Raw genomic sequence first — 20,217 nt, 5'->3', positions numbered from 1 at the left:
TCCCATTTCATTCCTTCTTTCATTCCTTTCATTTTAGGTGGGGGCACAAAATGGGAACCCCCTCCCCAGAAGAAAAATAACATCAAAACAAAAAAAGCGGGAGTGGGGACGGCTAATTTGCCTGCTTTTTTGCCCATGTGGCACTCCTCACAACAGACCAAGGAGAATTGCCATGTGCTATTTCCCTCAGAGTCCTGCCTGTTGGGCCAATCGAAAGAGAAGAATGCCGTCACGTGGGCATGCATTGCAGAGTCTATGGAATGAGCGCACCTCCTCCACTCATTGTGTTGTGTGTATCTGCTGCTGCTGCCTGACTCCTGTGCCTGCCCACTGGCAATTGCCTTTGAGCTTGATTTATATTTGGCTTAGCTTGGCTGCTGGCTTCTTTTTTATTTATTTCTCCTTTTTATTTAATTCTTTTTACTTTTATTTAAAGGAACAGTGAGTTTTGAATGGGCAGGGTTGTCCTGGGTGTTGATGCTGGCACACAAGGCTTGGGTGATTTGGGGAGAAGAGCTCTTTGCTCAGTGCCGCGTATTTTTCATTCTTTCCTTCTTTCATTCTTTCCTTTCCTTTTAAAATATTTGTAAATATTTTATTTTCTCAGAGAGCCTTTGTCACCCGTTTTTTCTCCTCCTTTCTTTTTCTTCTCAAAATCTTTTTAAAAGATAATTATATTATTGTAATAGTGGTTTAATCAAAAGGAAAACCTCCCAAACTACTAACTTGACTCCCCCCCCCCCCGATCTAAAGCCATTCTTCTCCCTTTGTCCCTGAGCCTCTCTATTGCCCTTTTGAGAAGCTTCTGCCGCCATCTCCACCACACCTTTCGGAAGCAGTGAGGCTGATGTTGATGACCGACCTGCTCTGAACCACTAAGACATGAAATAATATGTTCCAAAAACATGTTTTCCCCCACAATAATGGCATTGGCTAGATTTGTCACAATGCATTTCAAAAAAGATCATTTCGTTTCCCCAATGGATCAGTGTTTTTAATAAGGGGACAATACTTGTTTACTGGCTGCTGCAAAAGCATTAGATGCAAACTGATTGGCTTGCTGTTGTTTCTTTATTAGTAAAGAAGAAAATGAAAAGGGGGGGCTGGGCACTGGTGGGTTGTGTGATGTGGTGGTGCATCTTTGACATTTGGCCGGGAGAAATGGTGCTCCCTGCCCTGCCTCCCTCCCTCCTGCTGCTGCTCCTGGGAAAGTTAGAGGCTGTTATAAAACTTGGTGGGCTATGAGTGGTATGCGTGCCCTCCATGTGTGGGGAATTAAGAGGAAGGGGAAGGGGAGCCTGGGGAACTGGACCCATTGGAGGCAATAGATTGAAAAATTTCAGATTTTCAGAGGCAGAACAAAAACGCCAATTCAGAATGGTGCCTGCTTTCGGAGGACGCACAAAAATTAAAATTGGGGACTTATGAATGAAAGAAACAGATAGTGATTCTATACAAATGCACAAGCATTTGTATCTCACATACCAGTTCAAAGTACTGTCAATGTTAATTACTCGTGTTTGTGGAGGGATTATGGGAGTTACTTAAAATTACATAAAGTTCACCTTATGCAAAGTTCACCATATTACACATGCATGAACGCAGACACAAAAAGGATAGAGGGGGATAATGAGAATTATAGGAAGCAACAAATAGTACATGAGCATTACACAAGGAACGAAATACACCAACGTTTTACAATGGGTTGCAGATTTCTCAGCAAAGGAAATATTTGGTTTGCAGCAGAAGAAGGAAAAATGTGAAAATTGGACCTCCTGCTGCAGTTGATGTAAAACCGGAGTGAAAAGAGAACTTGCATTCTCAGCTGTTTCTCTATTAAAACAACCATTTCTTTAATGAAGCAGCCATTTCTCTACCATTTCTCAATTTCTCTACTGAACTGTGCCCAAACGGTGTTTGTTCTCTGTAGTCATACTATGGTGATGAAACACAAACAACACAAAAATTAAAAGGGAATTATATAGAAGTTATAAAGTAGTGGGCTAGCTGTTTCTGAAAATCTGAGTATTAATTCGGAGAAAATGTGGGACTTCCCGGAAAACCAATCCTGAAGTTTTTTTCATACCTCAAAAATTACTTCAATTAAAGGTCATGGAGGAGAGGATACTGTCAGTGCATAAAATAATCAACACTATGAAATGTGTGTGTAGAAACGGGGAAACTTCTACATGTGATGCTGTCCTTTGTCTTCAAGATATTACATCCCTAAAAGCCTTGACATGCCATCCTAAAATGGGACAGATAAGATAGATATGGGACAAATAAGATAGATATGAGACATACCTACATTCTATTAATATAATGAAACTTGCTCCAGATTTGCTTGATTCTTGAAAGCAATTGATGAGATTATATTTGGTTATAAATAACTGAGTATTAAGATGAAAGCCTAAATGAACATGTCTTAATATAAGGTGCCTAGGATATGGAATAAAGTAAAGTGTCCATGCATAACATATCTGTGTTTCTCTCTGACAGCGATTTATATGTGTATGTGTGTCTGTCTATAGACGTAGGGCCCTTTCAGACAGACCCTATATTCCTGGATCTGATCCCAGGTTTTCTGCTTTCTGTTAGCTGAGAAGTGGCAAAAACCTTCAATCCCAAAGTATAAAGAAAAGGAGAGGGAACCGCATTTGTTTCAGTATATAATCCTGCCATTCTGAATTTCAAAAAAGTTAAAGTTGATCAGAATCAAATTGAAAACAAAAACAATTTGGATAACATATTTAGAAATACTAAATCCACAACTTAAGAGTCACTGTCATTCAGTAGTAATATTTTGTCCATCAATAGGGTGTAGCCTACAACATCCTTTTCCATCATCCATTATTATGGAGATATATATATTCTGTTCATTTAGGATGCAGTAAACAACAAAACCGCTGAACGAAATGACACCCTATTCGGCCACAAAATGCCTAACTCCCCAAGGGTGACCAACAATCATAAAAAAATAAAACAAGCAAAAGAACTTACTAAGCCAAAAAAAGTAGAAGACAACACAGTGCATGCACATGCCACCCCATTTCCCCTTCTCCAATGATGCCCACAGCCCCGCCCATCTTATCTCACATGCCCAGTGCCGGATTTCTGAGGAAATGTGAGGGAGCGAGATAGAGAGAGCAAAGCAGGTGCGGGGCTGAGTCACTCTGAAGAGCTCCTTCTCATCCTCCTCCTCCTGTGAGGGGATGCAGATACCATGAGGCCAAGACCCTCTTCCCCACTCCTCCTCACTCTCTTCTTCCCTCCTCTGCTGGCACCATAATAAAAGAGACAGATTGCTTCAAAGTGCCATCAGGGTCGAGATGCAACCTCTTGTGAGAGGGCCTCAGCCTCCTCCTCCTCCTCCTCAGTGATGCTCTGGTCCTTTATTGCCACACTCTTGACCTCACCCCCCCTCCCTTTCAATGTTATTCCATATTATTCCTGATGCCTTTTGCCTAATATTACGATGATTCCTGAAGGTAATGGTTGGACTATTATCCTCTTATTCTTCCCATTATTATTGTTATTATTCATAATAATAATAATATTTATTTATATTGTGCTTTCTCTCTCCCTCCAGAGACTCAAAACAGCTCACAATCCAAAACATTACAACTTAAAATATATAAATATAATAAAACAGTATATCTCTTACCCAACTCAGGGCTGCAGCCTCATAATAGGTTTGTAGGTCCAGAAGACCTAGACTTCTGTTTCTTTAAGAGACAGGATGCTATGTGAAGTAAAAGGTAAAGATTTTCCCCTGACATTAAGTTCAGTTGTGTCTGACTCTGGGAGTTGGTACTCATCTCTATTTCTAAGCTGAAGAGCCAGCGTTGTCTGTAGACAGCTCCAAGGTCATGTGGCCAGCATAGAGCGCTGTTACCTTCCTGCCAGAGTGGTACCTATTGATCTACTCACACTTGCATGTTTTTGAACTGCTAGGTTGGCAGAAGCTGGGGTTAACGGCGGGACCTCCCCAAATTCGAACCTGCGACCTTTCGGTCAGCAAGCTCAGCAGTTCAGCGGTTTAACCCACTGCGCCACTGGGGGCTCCTATGTGAAAGGAGAATGAAAGTATGACTTGATTGAATCAAAGGGAGTTTTGAAGACTGTGATTTGTGAAACCTCCTTGGGGGCCTTTGGAGAAACAGAAAACAGACTCACTCAATGAAAAATATATATTTGAGTTCTGTAAAATTTATGTTTATTAATTCAAACATGTGAGGGCGATTCTCTCTCAAAAGCTTTCATGGCAGAATACAAGCAATGAAATCATCTTCAAAAAAATATAAAACATTGTTTACTTTAAAACCACTTTTCCAAGAAGGGTTTAATAAACTCCTTATATTATCATCCAAGTTTAGAGAACAGGTCCCATGAAAGAGGCTTGCCTGCTTTATGGTGAAATTCTGAGGTGGCCTTCTTCATGCACATAAAAGAACGGGAGGACAGTCTCTCCGGAGAATGGGATATCTGAGAATACGCAGATCTGGTCTCCCGTATCAGCATCATAAAAGGCCACCTGGTTTGAAGCATTGTTCAGGCAGACTCGGACCCGCTTGGTCTTTTCACTCAGCAGGAAATTAGTACGAGAAGACCAAGTGGTAGCATCATAGCTACCTCCCCACTTGCCCACGGCCCAGATCCCATCCTCACTAGTGATGTTAACAGGGCCTTTTCTCGTGACAGACTTCCTGGCCACCCCCACAGCCCAGTCTTCATTCCCTTCCACAACAACTTCCCAGAAATGCCTGCCAGATGTGAATCCCTCATGTCCCAACACATAAGTTCGATTACTGAATCTCTGAGGATTGTCAGGCAGGTCTTGACACTTGTCTTGGTATCTCACACTTTTCTGATCCTCAGACAGGATGAGACAGGGATAAGCTGTATCTGGATCCAGAGTGACATTTGCTGTTGGAGACAGAGAGAAAGAGAAATAAAGAAAAGCAAAGAGAAGCAGGATGAGCTGCGAGAAGAACTGGCATAGAAAGGATTTACACACCACAGGATCAACTTCATTCAACTCACAATAAAACATCCTTCTTATAATTGTGATAAAGACTACTTGTTATAAAATCAGTATTTCCATCACGAGAGGGTTCAAACTCTACTTGTGTGGGTTTTGTCTAGAAAACTGAATACTGCTGGTTTCTTCTCTTCTTTTGCAATTAATATTTTGAGGGAATGCATATGATAATATCTCATTTGAATTTTTTTATTGTGTCAGTAGTGACTTGAGATAGCTGCAAGTCACTTCTGGTGTGAGAGAATTGGCTGTCTGCAGAAACTTTGCCTAGGGGACACCCGGATGTGTTACCATCCTGTGGGAATCTTCTGTAATGTCCCTGCAAGGGAACCTGGGGTTAACCCCGCTCCCCAGATTCGAACCGCCAACTTTCAGGTCAGCAGTTCAGCCGACACAAGGGTTTAACCCACTGTGGGGCTGTTGGAACAAGAAGGGCCTCTGTCCCTGTAATGGTTGTATAGAAGAGACCATGTCAGCAGGTACTGACTGTCACCTTGTTCTGCGACAAGAAGCAGCTGCTGAAACTCCCTTTTTTGCAGAATCTTTAAAGGGAGAGGAGTCCTTGCATCTCCACAACAGGGAGTGAGAGAAATCTACCCCTCAGGAGAGACATTCACTCCTGAAAGAGTTATGATCATGGGGGAAAGGGGTCTCCACTGAAACTTCCTCACCAATACTCATTTCCACAGGTCATATTTTTCAAAATCCAAGTATCCCAGGGACAGAAAGTGAGGTGAAATCTTCTGAACAGGAATGCAGAGAGCAAAACGAATACCATAATATGGCTGGAGCTACACTTATGTACCTGCTCCGACTTACACACAAATTCAACTTAAAAACAAACCTATAGAATCTATCTTGTTTGTTTTTTGGGGTCTGTGTGCACTCTGAAAAAAATTCTTGGATGCATTTAAAATGCAGAATGAATGCAGGTTGACAGCACTTTAACTGCCATGGCTCCATGATTTGAATCCTGGGAACTGTAGTTTGGTGAGACACTCTTTGGCAGAGAAGGCAGAAGACCTTGTGAAACTACAACACCAAGTATTACATAGCATTGAGGCATAAAGTGGTGTCAAGCTGCTTTAATTCTACAGTGTAGAAGCACCCTTCAAAGCACAAATTATACTCAATTTATTTCTTTAATGTATATTCCACTTTCTCCCAGAATGGGATTCAAAGCAGCATACAATATTTGAAAAACACAACATAAAAACTCTTAATAAAAAGTTAAAACATAAGTAAATGCAACTTTGATTGAAAAAACAGCATTAAAAAGAAGCTTAAAACATAATAAAATAAGATGTATAACGTATTGTCGAAAGCTTTCATGGCCGGAATCTATGAGCTTTTCGGGCTATATGGCCATGTTCTAGCAGCATTCTCTCCTGATGTTTTGCCTGCATCTGTGGCCGGCTTCTTCAGAGGTTCTGTTGGCCATGAGGCAATTGGAATGTGTGTCTCTTCCTCCCACCTGTGGAATGCCCAGGGTGGGAGAAAGAGCCCTTGTCTGTTTAAAGCAAATGGGACAATTGCAGTTAGCAAGCTTGAATTAGCATTTGAGTAGCCATAAAGTTGGCAAAGTCAATCAGTGAGGATATATGCATAGAAGTAGCCTAGCCTTTGTTTCCTGGAGGCATCCTTTGTTTGGGAGGTGTTAATGGGCCTTTCACTCTGTGTCACTAGCTCTGAGGATGCTTGCCATAGATGCAGGCAAAACGTCAGGAGAGAATGCCTCTAGAACATGGCCATATAGCCTGAAAAATCTACAACAACCCAGGGCCCTTGGTTGCTTGTTGTCTGGAGTTCCCCCATTTCTGAGTGGTATTCATTATTTACTTGAGACACCAAAAAGGCCCTCCCCTGCGTCCTCCCCAATTGTGCCTGGAATGGCAGTGGGAGGGGAGAAAGCCTGCAAGCAAACCTTGAAAAACTTTTAAGTGGTAAGGACCCAAGCAAACATGGCTTGCTAAAGGTCACCAGCAATTTGGATTCTGATTGGAAATGGAGTGGTAGTTGTTTCAGCAAAGAGGACATATGCTCCTTAAAAGTTGCTTCAGACAGCAATGTGGCTGCTGTGTTCCGTTACGTTTGTTTTCTACTCAAAATGATGTATTAATCTGTTCATTAATTAAAACTGTTGCTCCGATTGTCAATCAATCACACTACTAAAAAAAAAAATACTCCTAGAATGAATCATTGACTACTTTTATTTTAGCTCTTTTAACTTGAATTGGTTTTTTCCCCAGGACTGCTACTCAATGAGTATCATGTTATTAGCCTATCATTCTTTTAGCCTCCATTCACTCTTTTTAATAATTGTTTTAGAGATATTTCATTGCATAAGGACCATGCTTCTTTTACACTGTAACATTGTAGCTGTAAGAGTTTTTTTATTTTTTGTAAAACTCAGAGGAGATATTTTGCGCTTCAAACCATGGAATTCCCTCAGCAAAACACACATTCTTTAAAAAAATTGTAAAAATCCCTGGTGTTGATCCATGAAGTTACAACCAACAGCCTCCCCAAAGAATAGGAAGAGTGGACATGGAGGGGAAAATATCATTGACTCAGTCAAATGCCACCAGGCAAATGGCACCCTCCCTCCTGTGACTTTTGTCCACCATTGGAAATTTACCTTTCTGAAGCTCTAGCCCAGGTGACACAGCATCTAGGAAAGCAACTAAAATAAAACAAAACATATTATAAGTTTAGGCACCAAATCATCTTGTTCAGAAAAAATATCAATTCACAGTAAATCTCCCCCTATGAACTGCTGGGAGGCTCTCCTTTCGGCCCCATCTCCGTCTCAAGCGTGGTTGGTAGGGACGAGGGAGAGGGACTTCTCAGTGGTGACCCCCCTGCTCTGGAATGCCCTCCCCAAGGAACTTAGGCAAGCTTCCACACTACAGCACTTTCAGAAAGAACTACAAACTTGGTTCTTTCAACAGGCCTTTGATAATGCTTAGGATAGCAGCCAGACTGTTCTTTAGCCAGGGAAGGCTAAAGTGACTGCATGGATTTTTAATAAATGACTATTGCTATATTTTATTTTTGTCAATTTTATATGTCTGGTTTTAAATATGTTATTGCATTTTTAATGTTGATATACTGTATTATTTTATATGTGGTGTGGCACCATGTGTGCTATTTGTAAGCCTCCCGGAGTCCCTATGGGAGATGGAATCCCCTCCCCAAAGAACTTAGGCAAGCTTCCACACTACAGTACTTTCAGAAAGAACTACAAACTTGATTCTTTCAACAGGCCTCCGGGCTGATATGAGTCGCCTCCGGGCTGATATGGGCGGGATATAAATAATGTAAATAAATAAATGGTGGTGGGGTATAAATAAAAGTTTGTTATTAGGTTTACTATTAGACACTGGCAATAAAGGTTTAAAAAGAAACTCAAAACAAATACTCATTTATTATACTGGAAGAATGGTACAAGCTGAAGGAGGCAGGGCTACACTTGACTTATGACATGATTCTCCCTCAGCAAGACGTTCTGTTATGTTTTACAATTAAGTTGTGCAATCATTGTCCAGGCATCATGCCTGAACAGCAAAATATAGGGAGAGAGGGGGGAGCAGGGGAGCTTCCATCACCAAAGTGGAAATTATAAGAAATGAGGGAAGAAAAAATGGGAATTCCTGGATCCACTTTGCCAGACACCTTGAAAGGGCTTCTAGAATAATATCCCTATAGATATTAGATCAGACACCTCCCTTTTAACATTCCACAAAAAAGTCAAGATGTGGCTTTTTGGAACAAGTGTTTCCAAATGCAGAATAACTGACATGGGAAAATGGAACATGACCAGACAACGGTTTTAACAAGGAGACACTATGAATTTATATTTTATTGATACGTTTAATTTTATTATATATAATATTTTATTATATTTATGATAGTGTAAGCATTGAATTTTACTCTGTTAATCACCTTGAGTCACCTACAGGCTGAGAAAGGTGGTATACAAATGCAGTAAATAAATAAATAAATAAATAAATAAATAAAAGGCTCAAAATATCTTCATGTACTAAAGGAAAGAGTATTTAATTTATCTGTTTCAATTCACATGTGCATATTGTTCATTTGGATTTATCAGTTTGTTGTAACAGGATAAATGCTTCTTCTTTTCCCCCTGTGGTGTTGGCACCCATCCCTATTTTTTCCACATTGTTTCTGCCTCTGGGACCAAACTTACTATTAAAAGAAGTAACACCCAGAAACAAATCTAGTGCATTAACTGAAGTAATCCTTGTAAATGCATATAAACCAGTAGTAGTGGTAGCTCTTTGCATGTGTTTGTGCGCACACACGTTGACTGCAATTGTCACAGAACTAAACTGTGACAATTTATCCTTCTGGTAAAAAGAAAAGAAAAAGAAAAACAATGCCTGTGTCTGGAGAAAGAAGCCCCACTGCTTCTTCCCCAAGCTGTGATGAGAATACAACAAAAATAAGAGTTCCCCATATTCCCTTTTGGGCCAATGCAGAAACCAGCATAATTCCTTGTGGAAACACTCTTTACCTCGGAATGGCTTCAAGGCAGCAACTAGAAAGGAATTTAGATCACAAAACTCCCAGATCTTCCATTTTAGCTTCGAAGGGAAAGCTACTGGCTTCTCGGAAGTTTGCTTCTCCTCACACCTGGTGGAGAAAACGGAACAATTGGGGGGGGGGGGGGGGGTGAGAGCCACTCCTGAAAATTACTTTTTTTTTAAGGTACAGGAAGAGCTTGTCATTTCAGGATAAATATTGCTGAGTAAACAAATACAACAAACAATTAGAGATCTCACTATGGCAGTGACACTAGCTATGGGACAAGTCCCATAATGTCAAAACAAAGGCAATATTTTTATTTGTGGCATGTTAGAGGCCTTCATTTTCTTCCACGGAGCATCAGAGGCTCACCGTGTCCACCTGTTATGTCTAACGGAAAGGACTGGGATCCACTTACCTCTGCAAGAGCGTCCTCGCATCCTAGAGGGAAGAAGAACAAAAGAAGAGGGATGTCATTGCTCTGATTCTTCGCTGGATGAGAAAGCAAACCTATTCTGGCTTACATACAGATTGAACTGAAGAACAATTCCACAGAACCTTGTTTGTAACTTGGGGACTGCCTGATCTCAGATTATCTGCTTATCCCAGACTATCTGGCAGTGTAGACTCTTATAATCCAGTTCCAAGCAGATAACCTGGGAACAGAACCTGGGGTATAGGACAGTGTAGATCTAGCCTGAGAAAACGCATACATTTTATAGACCATTTCCTCATTTTATAGACCATTTCCTAAATCGACTTCTCCAGATGCCTAGCAATGCTACCCACTTCACTCTCTCACGAGGCTGAAGCTGGATCTATACCACCATATAATCCAGATTATTAAATCATTATCAGTTTTGAATGGGATTATAAATCTACACTGCCATGTAATCCAGTTCAAAGCAGATAATCTTGATTTTATATGGCAGTGTAGATCCAGCCTGAGTCTCCTTGTGGAGAGAAAAAGTGGGGTATAGTATAAATATACATAATAATAATAATAATAATAATAATAATAATAACAACAACAACAACAGTAACAACAACAACAACATACTGCCAAATATTTGCAGTATGGACCACATGCAGCATTTCAATATAGTTCAATGTGCCCTATATGGTTCAACACTGCAGTCCAGACTGCATTATCTGGCAGTGTCAAACCAGCCTAAGGTGGAATCCCCTGTGCACCCCGAAATCCCTGACTAACACGGCCATACCTTTGAATGAGCAGCAAAGCCTGTGATGGAGTCTTTGGACCTCCCCATGCCTCCAGCCCTGAGCTGCCCACCAAGTGCCTCTCTGGGAGTGGAAGCCCTAGAGACACGGAGACAGGCCACCCTGCTAGCTGAGCCTGACTTACCTGGCTGGCTCTGCCTGAGTGGCGGGTCCCTGGCAGCCCCATCCCATCCCATCCCGTCCCGTCCCCTCCAGAGATTGGCCTATCAATCAAGCAGTGGAGGGGATTGCTCAGGCCTGCAAATGCCACTTCCCACTGCCTCCTCCACTTCCGCCTCCTCCTCCACATCGTCCTCGCACCAGGCTATTCCTTCCTCTCTTCCCCTCCAGAGACTAGGCCAGGAAAGGTAGGAATGTTCCAGGTGCAAGGAGGAAGAGGCAGGGCCGAGGAGACGAGGCCGAAGGAGGTGGCAGCACGATCCCTCTCAAACTGCCAATCTATCCCCCTAGGAGTCACAACCCCTAGGTTGAGAACCGCTGCTCTAGAGCAACATCAGAGCAGATGCAAAATGCAGGCCGCCGTGATTAATCAAAACAATGCCTAGTTGATTCCATAATTACCCAAGAGCAGATATTTTGTAATGGATCTTGTCCATGCCAAAACAACTACTTCCAAAATATTGCAGTTTTGTATCTAGGTTTCCATTGGGCCACATCTAGTTTCTTTTGCCCAGTCTTACCTGCAGCAGTTCTGCTGGTGGCTGCTGAAATTTCTCTTTCATCTCCTGGATGAGACTTTCCAGAGAAGATTGTTCCCGGGAAAGTAAGACCAAGTGTTCATCTCTTTTCCTTACAATCTGCTTCTCCAGCTCCTCCCATTGGGCCCAGAGATGTTTCTTCTGTTCTCCCAGAAACTGCCGTATTTCTGTGATTTCTCCCATTGTTTTTTCAATTTTTGCTTTTGCCTGCTTCTGCAGTGAGCAGAAAGAAAAACAAGTAAATGAGTGTTACATTAAAATACAGTTGCGGAAATGAAGAATAGAGAGGGCTTCTGGCACATCAATGGTTGTGTAGGAGGAGGAATTTCAACAGAGGGTTCATGGCAAACAATCAGATAAAACTCCCTCTTCTTGTTGTTGTTGTGTGCCTTCAAGTCAGTTCCCTTTTATGGTGACCCTAGGATGAATCTGTCATGGGGATTTCTTGAAAAGATGCATTCAGAGGGTGAGTGGCCTTTCCTTCATCTGAGGCTAAGAATTGGCGACTCACTCAAGGTCACAGTGTGGGATTCATGATCAGTCTTCACACCATCCAAAAATTTATGTGATGAAGCTGCATTTTAAGTTGCTATCCTTCCATAATAACGTTTACTCTGATACTTACAAGTAGATTTTGGGCTTCCTTTTCTGTCTCTGCTTTATATTCCAGAAACTTTTCTTTCTTCTTCACCAGATCATCCTGACGAAGATCCATCAAAACCTACAGAGAAACAAACATTCAGTTTTCATTGCAAGGTAGCAGCCACATTTCACACACATACACAAGTGCAATGCCATACATTTTTCTGTGTTGAAATTCATTTTCTTAGTTTTAGCCCAGCTCTCTAATCTGAAAAGTCATTTGGGATTCTGACTCTGTCATCTGGGGTATCATCTACTAATCTGAAAAGCATGCCTTCTGTCTTGTCATCCATCACTGATTCTATTTTAACGCTTATTGAGTAAAATCAATGGGATACGGAAAAAGGAGAAACATCTAGAGATAGTCAAATGCATCTAATACCGAAGAGCATTGAAGGAACTACCCAACAGTACTAAAGGAACTAGCGGAAGTAATCTCTGAACCATTGCCAATCATCCTTGAGAGTTCTTGGAGAACGGGAGAAGTCCCAGCAGATTGGAGGAGGGCCAATGTGGTCCCAATCTTCAAGGAGGGAAAAAAGGGTGACCCAAACAATTACCGTCCAGTCATCCTCACGTCGATACCAGGCAAGATTCTGGAAAAGATTGTTAAGGAAGTGGTCTGCAAACACTTCGAAACAAATGTGGTCATCGCTAATAGTCAACACGGATTTATCAAAAACAAGTCATGCCAGACTAATCTGGTCTCTTTTTTTGATAGAGTTACAAGCTGGGTAGATGCGGGGAATGCCGTGGATGTAGCGTACCTGGATTTCAGTAAGGCCTTCGACAAGGTCCCCCATGACCTTCTGCCAAACAAACTAGTCCGATGTGAGATGGGCAAAACTATGGTTAGGTGGATCTGTAATTGGTTAAATGGACGAACCCAGAGGGTGCTCACCAATGCTTCCTCTTCATCTTGGAAAGAAGTGACAAGCGGAGTACCGCGGGGTTCCGTCCTGGGCCCGGTCCTGTTCAACATCTTTATTAATGACTTAGATGAAGGGTTAGAAGGCAGGATCATCAAGTTTGCAGACGACACCAAATTGGGAGGGATAGCCAATACTCCAGAGGACAAGAGGAGGATCCAAAACAATCTTGACAGATTAGAGAAACGGGCCAAAACTAACGAAATGAAGTTCAACAGTGACAAATGCAAGATACTCCACTTTGGCAGGAAAAATAAAATCCAAAGATACAGAATGGAGGGACACCTGGCTCAAAAGCAGTACATGTGAAAAAGATCTTGGAGTCCTCGTGGACAACAAGTTAAACATGAGCCAACAATGTGATGTGGCATCAAAGATAGCCAATGGGATTTTGGCCTGCATCAATAGGAGTATAGTATCCAGGGAAGTCATGCTATCCTTGTATTCTGCCTTGGTTAGACCACATCTGGGACACTGTGCTGGCACGGCAGTGCCAGGAGTTTGAATTTCCTTTTCTTACACTGTTAGTTTGCATGTATTCATTTAAGCCATGCATTTTGCAGTAGGGTAGCTTCCCTCAGGTTGCAACCATAGAGCTAGTGACCCATCAGTTATCGTTGGGGCCTCTAGATCTGCCCCTTTTCCCGGGTTTGGAGGGAAAAGGGGACCTTTAGCTCAGTCTAGCAGTTTGAAACCTTACAGAGAGGACACATGGGCTTCTCTCACACACCTGTAAAAGGTTTCATTTCTCACAGCTCCGCTAGGGGAAGAAAGAAATAGCTCCACAGCTCCTCTGGGGAAAAAAGGAGATAGCCCCACAGCTTTACTGTGGAAAAGAGTTCCACAGCTCTACTAAGAAATACAGCACAGCTTTGCTGGGTTTAAAGAAATAGTTCCTACAGTCTTCGCGGAGAAAACTAAAGGACACCAACTTCGCTGGGGGGAAAAGGGAAATACAGCCAGCTTTGCTGGGCAAAAGGAATGGTTCCACAACCTGCGTGGAATATCTAAAGGACACCAACTTGCCAGATCCACAGAAAGCCTTATCTGGTAAGGGACACTCGGGCAATCCATAACGCAACTTGGAGCCAGGAGTAGGGGACTCACGCCAGTAAGGAAAAGGAAGATTTGCCCAAGGAGGGGCCAGAAGGTTTCCCCAAGGAAAAGGAACAGTTTATTAAGCAGTTGCCTGTCCCTTGTGGGTAGATTGAGAATGCTACCAGATTTTCAGAGTTATAAAGCATTTAATGCATTTCTTTGAAGATTTAAGCCTTAATAAAGAACTTTGTTGAACTTATTTTGAGCCTCTACAGAACTTTGTGTTGGGAAACCTAAGGGACCCTTTAGCTGAGGCACCCCCAGCGTCTCACTGGGCATACAGAAAACACGTCCTGTAAATAGACATTGCCACAGGCCCAGTGTGCGACGGCACAAACACTGTGTCCAATTCTGGGCACTACAGTTGAAGAAAGATATTGACAAGCTGGAATGTGTCCAGAGGAGGTTGACTAAAATGATCAAGGCTCTGGAGAACAAGCCTTATGAGGAGCAACTTAAAGAGCTGGGCATGTTTCACCTGAAGAAGTGAAGGATGAGAGGAGACATGATGGGAAGTCATAGGGAAGAGGGAGCGAACTTGTTTTCTGCTGCTCTGGAGACTACGACGCAGAACAATGGCTTCAAACTACAAGAAAGGATATTCCATCTGAATATTAGAAAGAACTTCCTGACTGTGAGACTCCTCCAGTCTGCTGGTACTCTGTTCTCTGAGTCCACTGATATGGACAATCTGCTGGGGCAAGGAAGAACAACCTGCTTTCCTAATCCCTGCCCCTCTTGGCTGGTCATCCAGGGAGGAGATGCAATACAATCTCAAATACAACAAATCATGAATGTATCTCTCAGGAGGGGAATATTCCATCCTGTTTAAAATAAGTAGTAGTTAGGCCACTGCTGAAGAAGCCCTCCCTGGATCCGCTAGATCTTAATAATTACAGACTAGCCTTTAACCTTTTTTTGGTGGGGGGGGGGGGGATGATTGAGAAGGCAGATACCCTCCAACACCTGGAAGTCTTGGATAATAGACACTTCTTTGGCCCATTTCAAACCGGTTTCAGAGCAGGATTTGTATTTGGTACTGCTATGATTACCTGAGTGGAAAATCTCCATCTTAACACTAACAAGGGTTGTGGGATGCTGTTGGTGCTTCTAGATCTCACAGTGGCTTTCGATACCATTGACCTTGTTATCCTTCTAGAATATCTGGGAGGTGTGTGAATTGGAGGCACTGTGCTTAAAGACTTAAGGACCTAAAGATGGCATGGCACGCAATGGTAATCACGAGACTGGACTTCTGCAATGCACTTTACATTGGGCTATCATTGTACCAAGTTTAGAAACTCCAGTAGGTTCAAAGTATGGCAGCCAGACTGGTTACAGGAACATCCAGGAGGGAGCATATTGCACCTATCCTGAAGTCAGGAGTATTGTGATCCAAAACTCTGTCTGTCTGAACCCGGAAGTCCCAGAGTAGCTTGACATGTTCATTCTCTGTAACGTTTTCTGGCTTGTGATCCCACCAGTTCTTTGTGGCAGGCAGATGGTATTTGTGGCACAAGTTTCAATGAATCATCTGAGCAACAGTGTTCTGCCTCTGCTTTAGTCTGTCTGTGCGAGCTTCTTGCAGCAGCTGAGGATGCGATATATTGTTTCATCTGCTTCCTTGCAGAGTCTACACTTGGGATCTGTTGTCAACTTTTCAATTCTGGCTTTGATGGCATTTGTTCTAATGGTTTGTTCTTGGGCTGCCAGAATCAGGCCCCCCGTCTCCTTTTTCAAAGTTGCATTTGTGAGCCACAGCCATGTTTTTTTCTTTGTCAATTTGAGTCTCAATTTTCCCCAGGAACTGCCCATGGAGAGCCTTCTTTTGCCAGTTTTCCCTTCTGCTCTGGATTGGATTATTATTATTATTATTATTTTTATTATTATTTGTTAAAACCATACATCATCAAGCCAAAATTAGTGGTTGACAGTCTGACATCTAACTGATTCCTTATCACACTGCTCCTTCATGACACATCATTTCATTTGAAAGGCATCCATGCATTCTTATGCGAGTAGCTGATAGCTGACATGCTCTAAATATATATATATACTTATAATTCTACTGCATTTATTGCCCTCAGGGGTGAAGCCTTGCACCTTCGGGCTGGGGGCTATGGAGCGCTTTGTCTACCCGCCCTACGGCATCTACCAGGGCTACGGGGTGCCCTTGGCGGCCAGCAGCCACAACGCGGCCCCGAGGTCTCTCCATCCCCAGCCGCCCTCGAAGCAGAATGAGCCCAACTATAAGCAGAACAAGGGCGGAGGGAGCAGTCACATCCCACCGCCTGCGCCCTCGGAGCCACTGGAAGCTTACAAGTGGGCTCAGCTGAAGGCCCTCCTAAGCCAGGCCAACCCGCGGCCCCGGAGGGCCAACACCAAGGAGGCCGGCGTCCAGGTCAACCCCAGGGTCGATGCCGCCGTCCAGTGCTCCCTGGGCCCGCAGCCCCTCTGCTCTCCCCTCTTCACCGCAGGACACTTCCCCTGCCCTGAGGAAGGAGAAACCAAGACCCAGCGCCAAGGAGAAAGAGGAGAAGCAGCAGCAGTGGAGGAGAAAGAGAAGGAGAAGGAGGAGGAGGAGGAGGAAGGAGGAGGAGGAGAAGGAGCCTGGAAAGGGAGACGAGCTCCCAAAGGGGGAGGGAGAGGCTGCCAGGAAGGGCGGGGACGCCGAGGGAAGGAGCCAGACCACCTTCCAGTTTCTAGAACAGAAATATGGTTATTTCCATTGCAAAGACTGCAAGAGCAGATGGGAAAGTGCTTATGTGTGGTGCATTTCTGGAACAAACAAGGTTTACTTCAAACAGCTCTGCCGTAAATGTCAGAAAAGCTTCAATCCTTTTAAAGTGGAAGCAATTCAGTGCCATATCTGTTCAAAGACCCGTTGCTCCTGTCCGCAGAAGAAAAGGCACATTGACCTCAAGAGGCTGCATCGCCAAGAGCTGTGTGGCCGCTGTAAAGGCAAGAGACTGTCTTGCGACAACACCTACAGCTTCAAATACATTATATAACCTGCTCTGATTTCTAATGTGGACTCTTCTTGCACTTCGCACTATGCACTTTGTTACTGCTTTTATAACATGGGTTTGACTTTAGGCTTTTATTTTCTTTGCCTGTATTCTTTTCGTACTGTTTATGACTGCCCTTTGAACTGGTAAGCCAAGTAGGTAACAACAGAGTCCACCAGAACTGTTTCTGGCCAGATTGTTCATCACAAATGGTAATATTGACCTGAGCTGTGAGATTTTTGTTTGCTTATTTCTTTCCCCCCCAAATGCATCCACCTTTATTGAGAGTCATTATTTCTTCTTCTCCATTTCCTACTCGGCAGCTTCTTTGGCCCTTTTTGCCAAAGAGCAGAGAATTGGCCTGAGCCATGCACAGGCTGGCAAAGGCCTTGAAGTTCTTCTCCTCCTCCTTGGTGACAACTGGGCCTTCTCTTTTTTGTGGACATATTTATGAGCTGTGTGGTCATGTTTCTCTTTAGAGCTGGAGGAAGAAACTTCTGCCATGGCTTGATACCACTCATTGCTGCAGTAGGCAAAGGTGAGGAGCACTCACACACCCCTCACCCAGCTGAGAATAAAAAAGTAACTCTTAACAATACCAAAAAAATTAAGCATCTTATAATCACCTTTGTAGAACCAGTGACCTCAGTTCTAAATGTTTCCAGCTCAGTCACTCAAAATGGAAGGGGGAACATCCTGTCAGGGGACGCATCAAAGGCCCCTGACCCATATGTGAGAGAACTGAGGAGTACAATATAGTGCCTAGATCTGGAGAAATAATAGTACCACTATCTTCTGCTTTGGTCAGGCCTTACCTAGATTAACACAATGTCCACCTCTATGCACCACTATTCAAGAAGGACATTGACAAGCTGGAACATGTCCAGAGATTGAGGAACGAGTCAGTTATGTTTTGCTCAGAGAAGAGAACAGTAAAAGGGGACATGAAAGCCATGGTTAAACATTTGAAAGGACGTCATATTGAGAAAGGAGCAGGTTTGTTTTCTGCTGCTCTGGAGACTTAGACACAATCAGCAATAGATTAAAATTGCAGAAAAGAAGACTCCACCTAAACATTAGGAAGAATTTCCAGATGGTCAGAGCTGTTCAGCAGTGGAATAGGCTGCTGTCTGAAAATGTGATGGAGTCTCCTTCTCTGGAAGTTTTTAAACACTGGATGGATTGGCCATCTGTCAGGAGTGCTTTAATCATGTGTTCCTACGTGGAAGGGGTTGGGTTGAGTGGCATTTGGAGTCTTTTCCAAATCTATGATTCTATAGAAAGGTAGAAAGTGAGCAGTTGAAAAATATGTTTGCCCACTGCCACCCACTATGTACAGTGCAGGAGTGTCTGTCTTTTTCTCTTTGGGACCAAAATATAAGTTACTAGAAAACTTTGGAGCCATAAACAAGTTACTTATAAAATGGGTTAGAAATTACAATTTAATTTCAGTTCTTTAATACACAATATGGGATGTGAAATAACCACATTAGCAATACAGATCCTATACGACTTTTATCTACTTCTGCATAAGAGGAAGGGAACTTCACTTTCCTTATAAATAAACTCCATATTTTCCCACTAGATGTGCTAAACAGGACAGACTGGCAGCCACTTTAGCAGTGTTTCAAGGCAGCCCGAAGTGCAGGGAGAAATGTTGTTTTCACCTCCTCCATTTGGTGTCCTCCAGAGAGATATAATTTTACTAGAATCCTATAATTTGCAGGCTTCTAGACAGATTAACCCATTAATAAAAGGTGGGAAGCAAGAGTGACTAAATTCCATTTTATCATCACACATACCTATTTCAATATATACCTTTTTGGTTAATAATAGCTTTCCATCCAGTTCAGACAAGAAACTGATATTTTGAGCCCAGTGATAAGATTTTCTAATGCAAGTGTATCTTCATAGGAGCCCCCAGGAAGCTTCCAAAGGCATTTCCTTCCCTCCTCAAACTCCACAAGTGTTTCTTACCTTGTAGTCTTGAGCAGCTATTCCCAGAGGAATCTTTCGATGATCCACATGCTCCTTGGATCTGTCGCACACCACACAAATGAAGGCTTCATCATCTTTACAGAACAGGTTGAGGGGCTCCTGGTGTTTCTCACAGACTCTCTCCTTGCCTTTTGCCTTCTTGGGCCCCTGAGGACTGTGTTTCTTTGTTATTTCTACAAAATTGGCTAGCTGCAGATTTGTCCTGAGGTTCTCTGGTGAAACAATTTCTCTGCACTGAGGGCAGGAGGTCTCTGTGTTGCCTGACTTCTCCCAGGTCTGGGTCAGGCAGGCTCTGCAGAAGTTGTGCCCACAGTCTAAGATCACAGGATCCTTGAAATAATCCAGGCAAACAGGACAAGTGGCTTCTTCACAAAGATCTCGCAAGAGATCCTGTGCCCTTGGAGCAGCAGCCATGTCTAACTTACAAATTATGCAATTGCTTTCTCTTTCCTTTGCATTTACCTGCAGAGCATTTCTTGTTAATGATTCCCTCAGCATACCAACATCTGCACTTAACAGGGAGGGAACACCTTGGAGAACATGTTTCTAGATAAAGCACATTTGTTCTGTCGCACGCTGGGCCTGTAACAGCTATCTTTTCTATAGGAAAAGCCAGGGCGCCTCAAAGAGTGGTTCTCAGGGATTTTTCTGAAGTGATGGTCTTTAGAGTCTTTAATAATACAACGAAGTCTTTATTATGGAACAAACAACAAATCTTCAATGGTTCAAACAACACTTCAAGGCTTTCTTAGTCTAGTCCTCAATGGACTGGTACCTGACTTTAATTAACTGTACTTTCTCTGTAGGAAAAAAAAACCTTTTTTAACCTCTCCCAGGCTGTTTACTATCTATGCCTCATCGGTGTGGGTCTATAACTTTGGCCAAAGGCCACTTGAAATGAGGTAAAGATTTGTCTTTGATCAGTACAATGTCTCCAACTTGGATGTTGGGCTTAAAGTCTTTCCACTTCCTGCAACTCTGGAGTTGAGCCAGGTATTCTGCCTTCCAGCGTC

The 20,217-nt window shown here is 42.9% G+C and overlaps 2 protein-coding genes across 2 annotated transcripts; one reads left to right on the top strand and one right to left on the bottom strand.

Moving 5' to 3' along the window:
- Nucleotides 1–4,193: 4,193 nt before the first annotated feature.
- Nucleotides 4,194–19,702, bottom strand: LOC137096344 (E3 ubiquitin-protein ligase TRIM7-like). Its single transcript, XM_067465503.1, has 7 exons — nucleotides 19,184–19,702; nucleotides 12,155–12,250; nucleotides 11,512–11,742; nucleotides 10,008–10,030; nucleotides 9,579–9,697; nucleotides 7,680–7,724; nucleotides 4,194–4,926 (listed from the first exon to the last, which is right to left on the bottom strand). Exons 1-7 carry the CDS (start codon nucleotides 19,700–19,702, stop codon nucleotides 4,409–4,411), a joined length of 1,551 nt encoding a protein of 516 aa, XP_067321604.1. The 3' UTR covers nucleotides 4,194–4,408.
- Nucleotides 16,318–17,250, top strand: LOC137096315 (zygote arrest protein 2.L-like). The gene is given in 2 exon segments (XM_067465459.1): nucleotides 16,318–16,788; nucleotides 16,790–17,250. Coding segments are annotated over 2 exon segments (891 nt in total). The 3' UTR covers nucleotides 17,210–17,250.
- Nucleotides 19,703–20,217: the final 515 nt, after the last annotated feature.

Source organism: Anolis sagrei, chromosome 2 (genome assembly GCF_037176765.1).
Source record: "Anolis sagrei isolate rAnoSag1 chromosome 2, rAnoSag1.mat, whole genome shotgun sequence".
In the NCBI taxonomy this organism is placed as follows: domain Eukaryota; kingdom Metazoa; phylum Chordata; class Lepidosauria; order Squamata; family Dactyloidae; genus Anolis; species Anolis sagrei.
The sequence above is the reverse complement of the archived record's forward strand: the minus strand, read 5'-3'. Positions and strand labels throughout refer to the sequence as shown.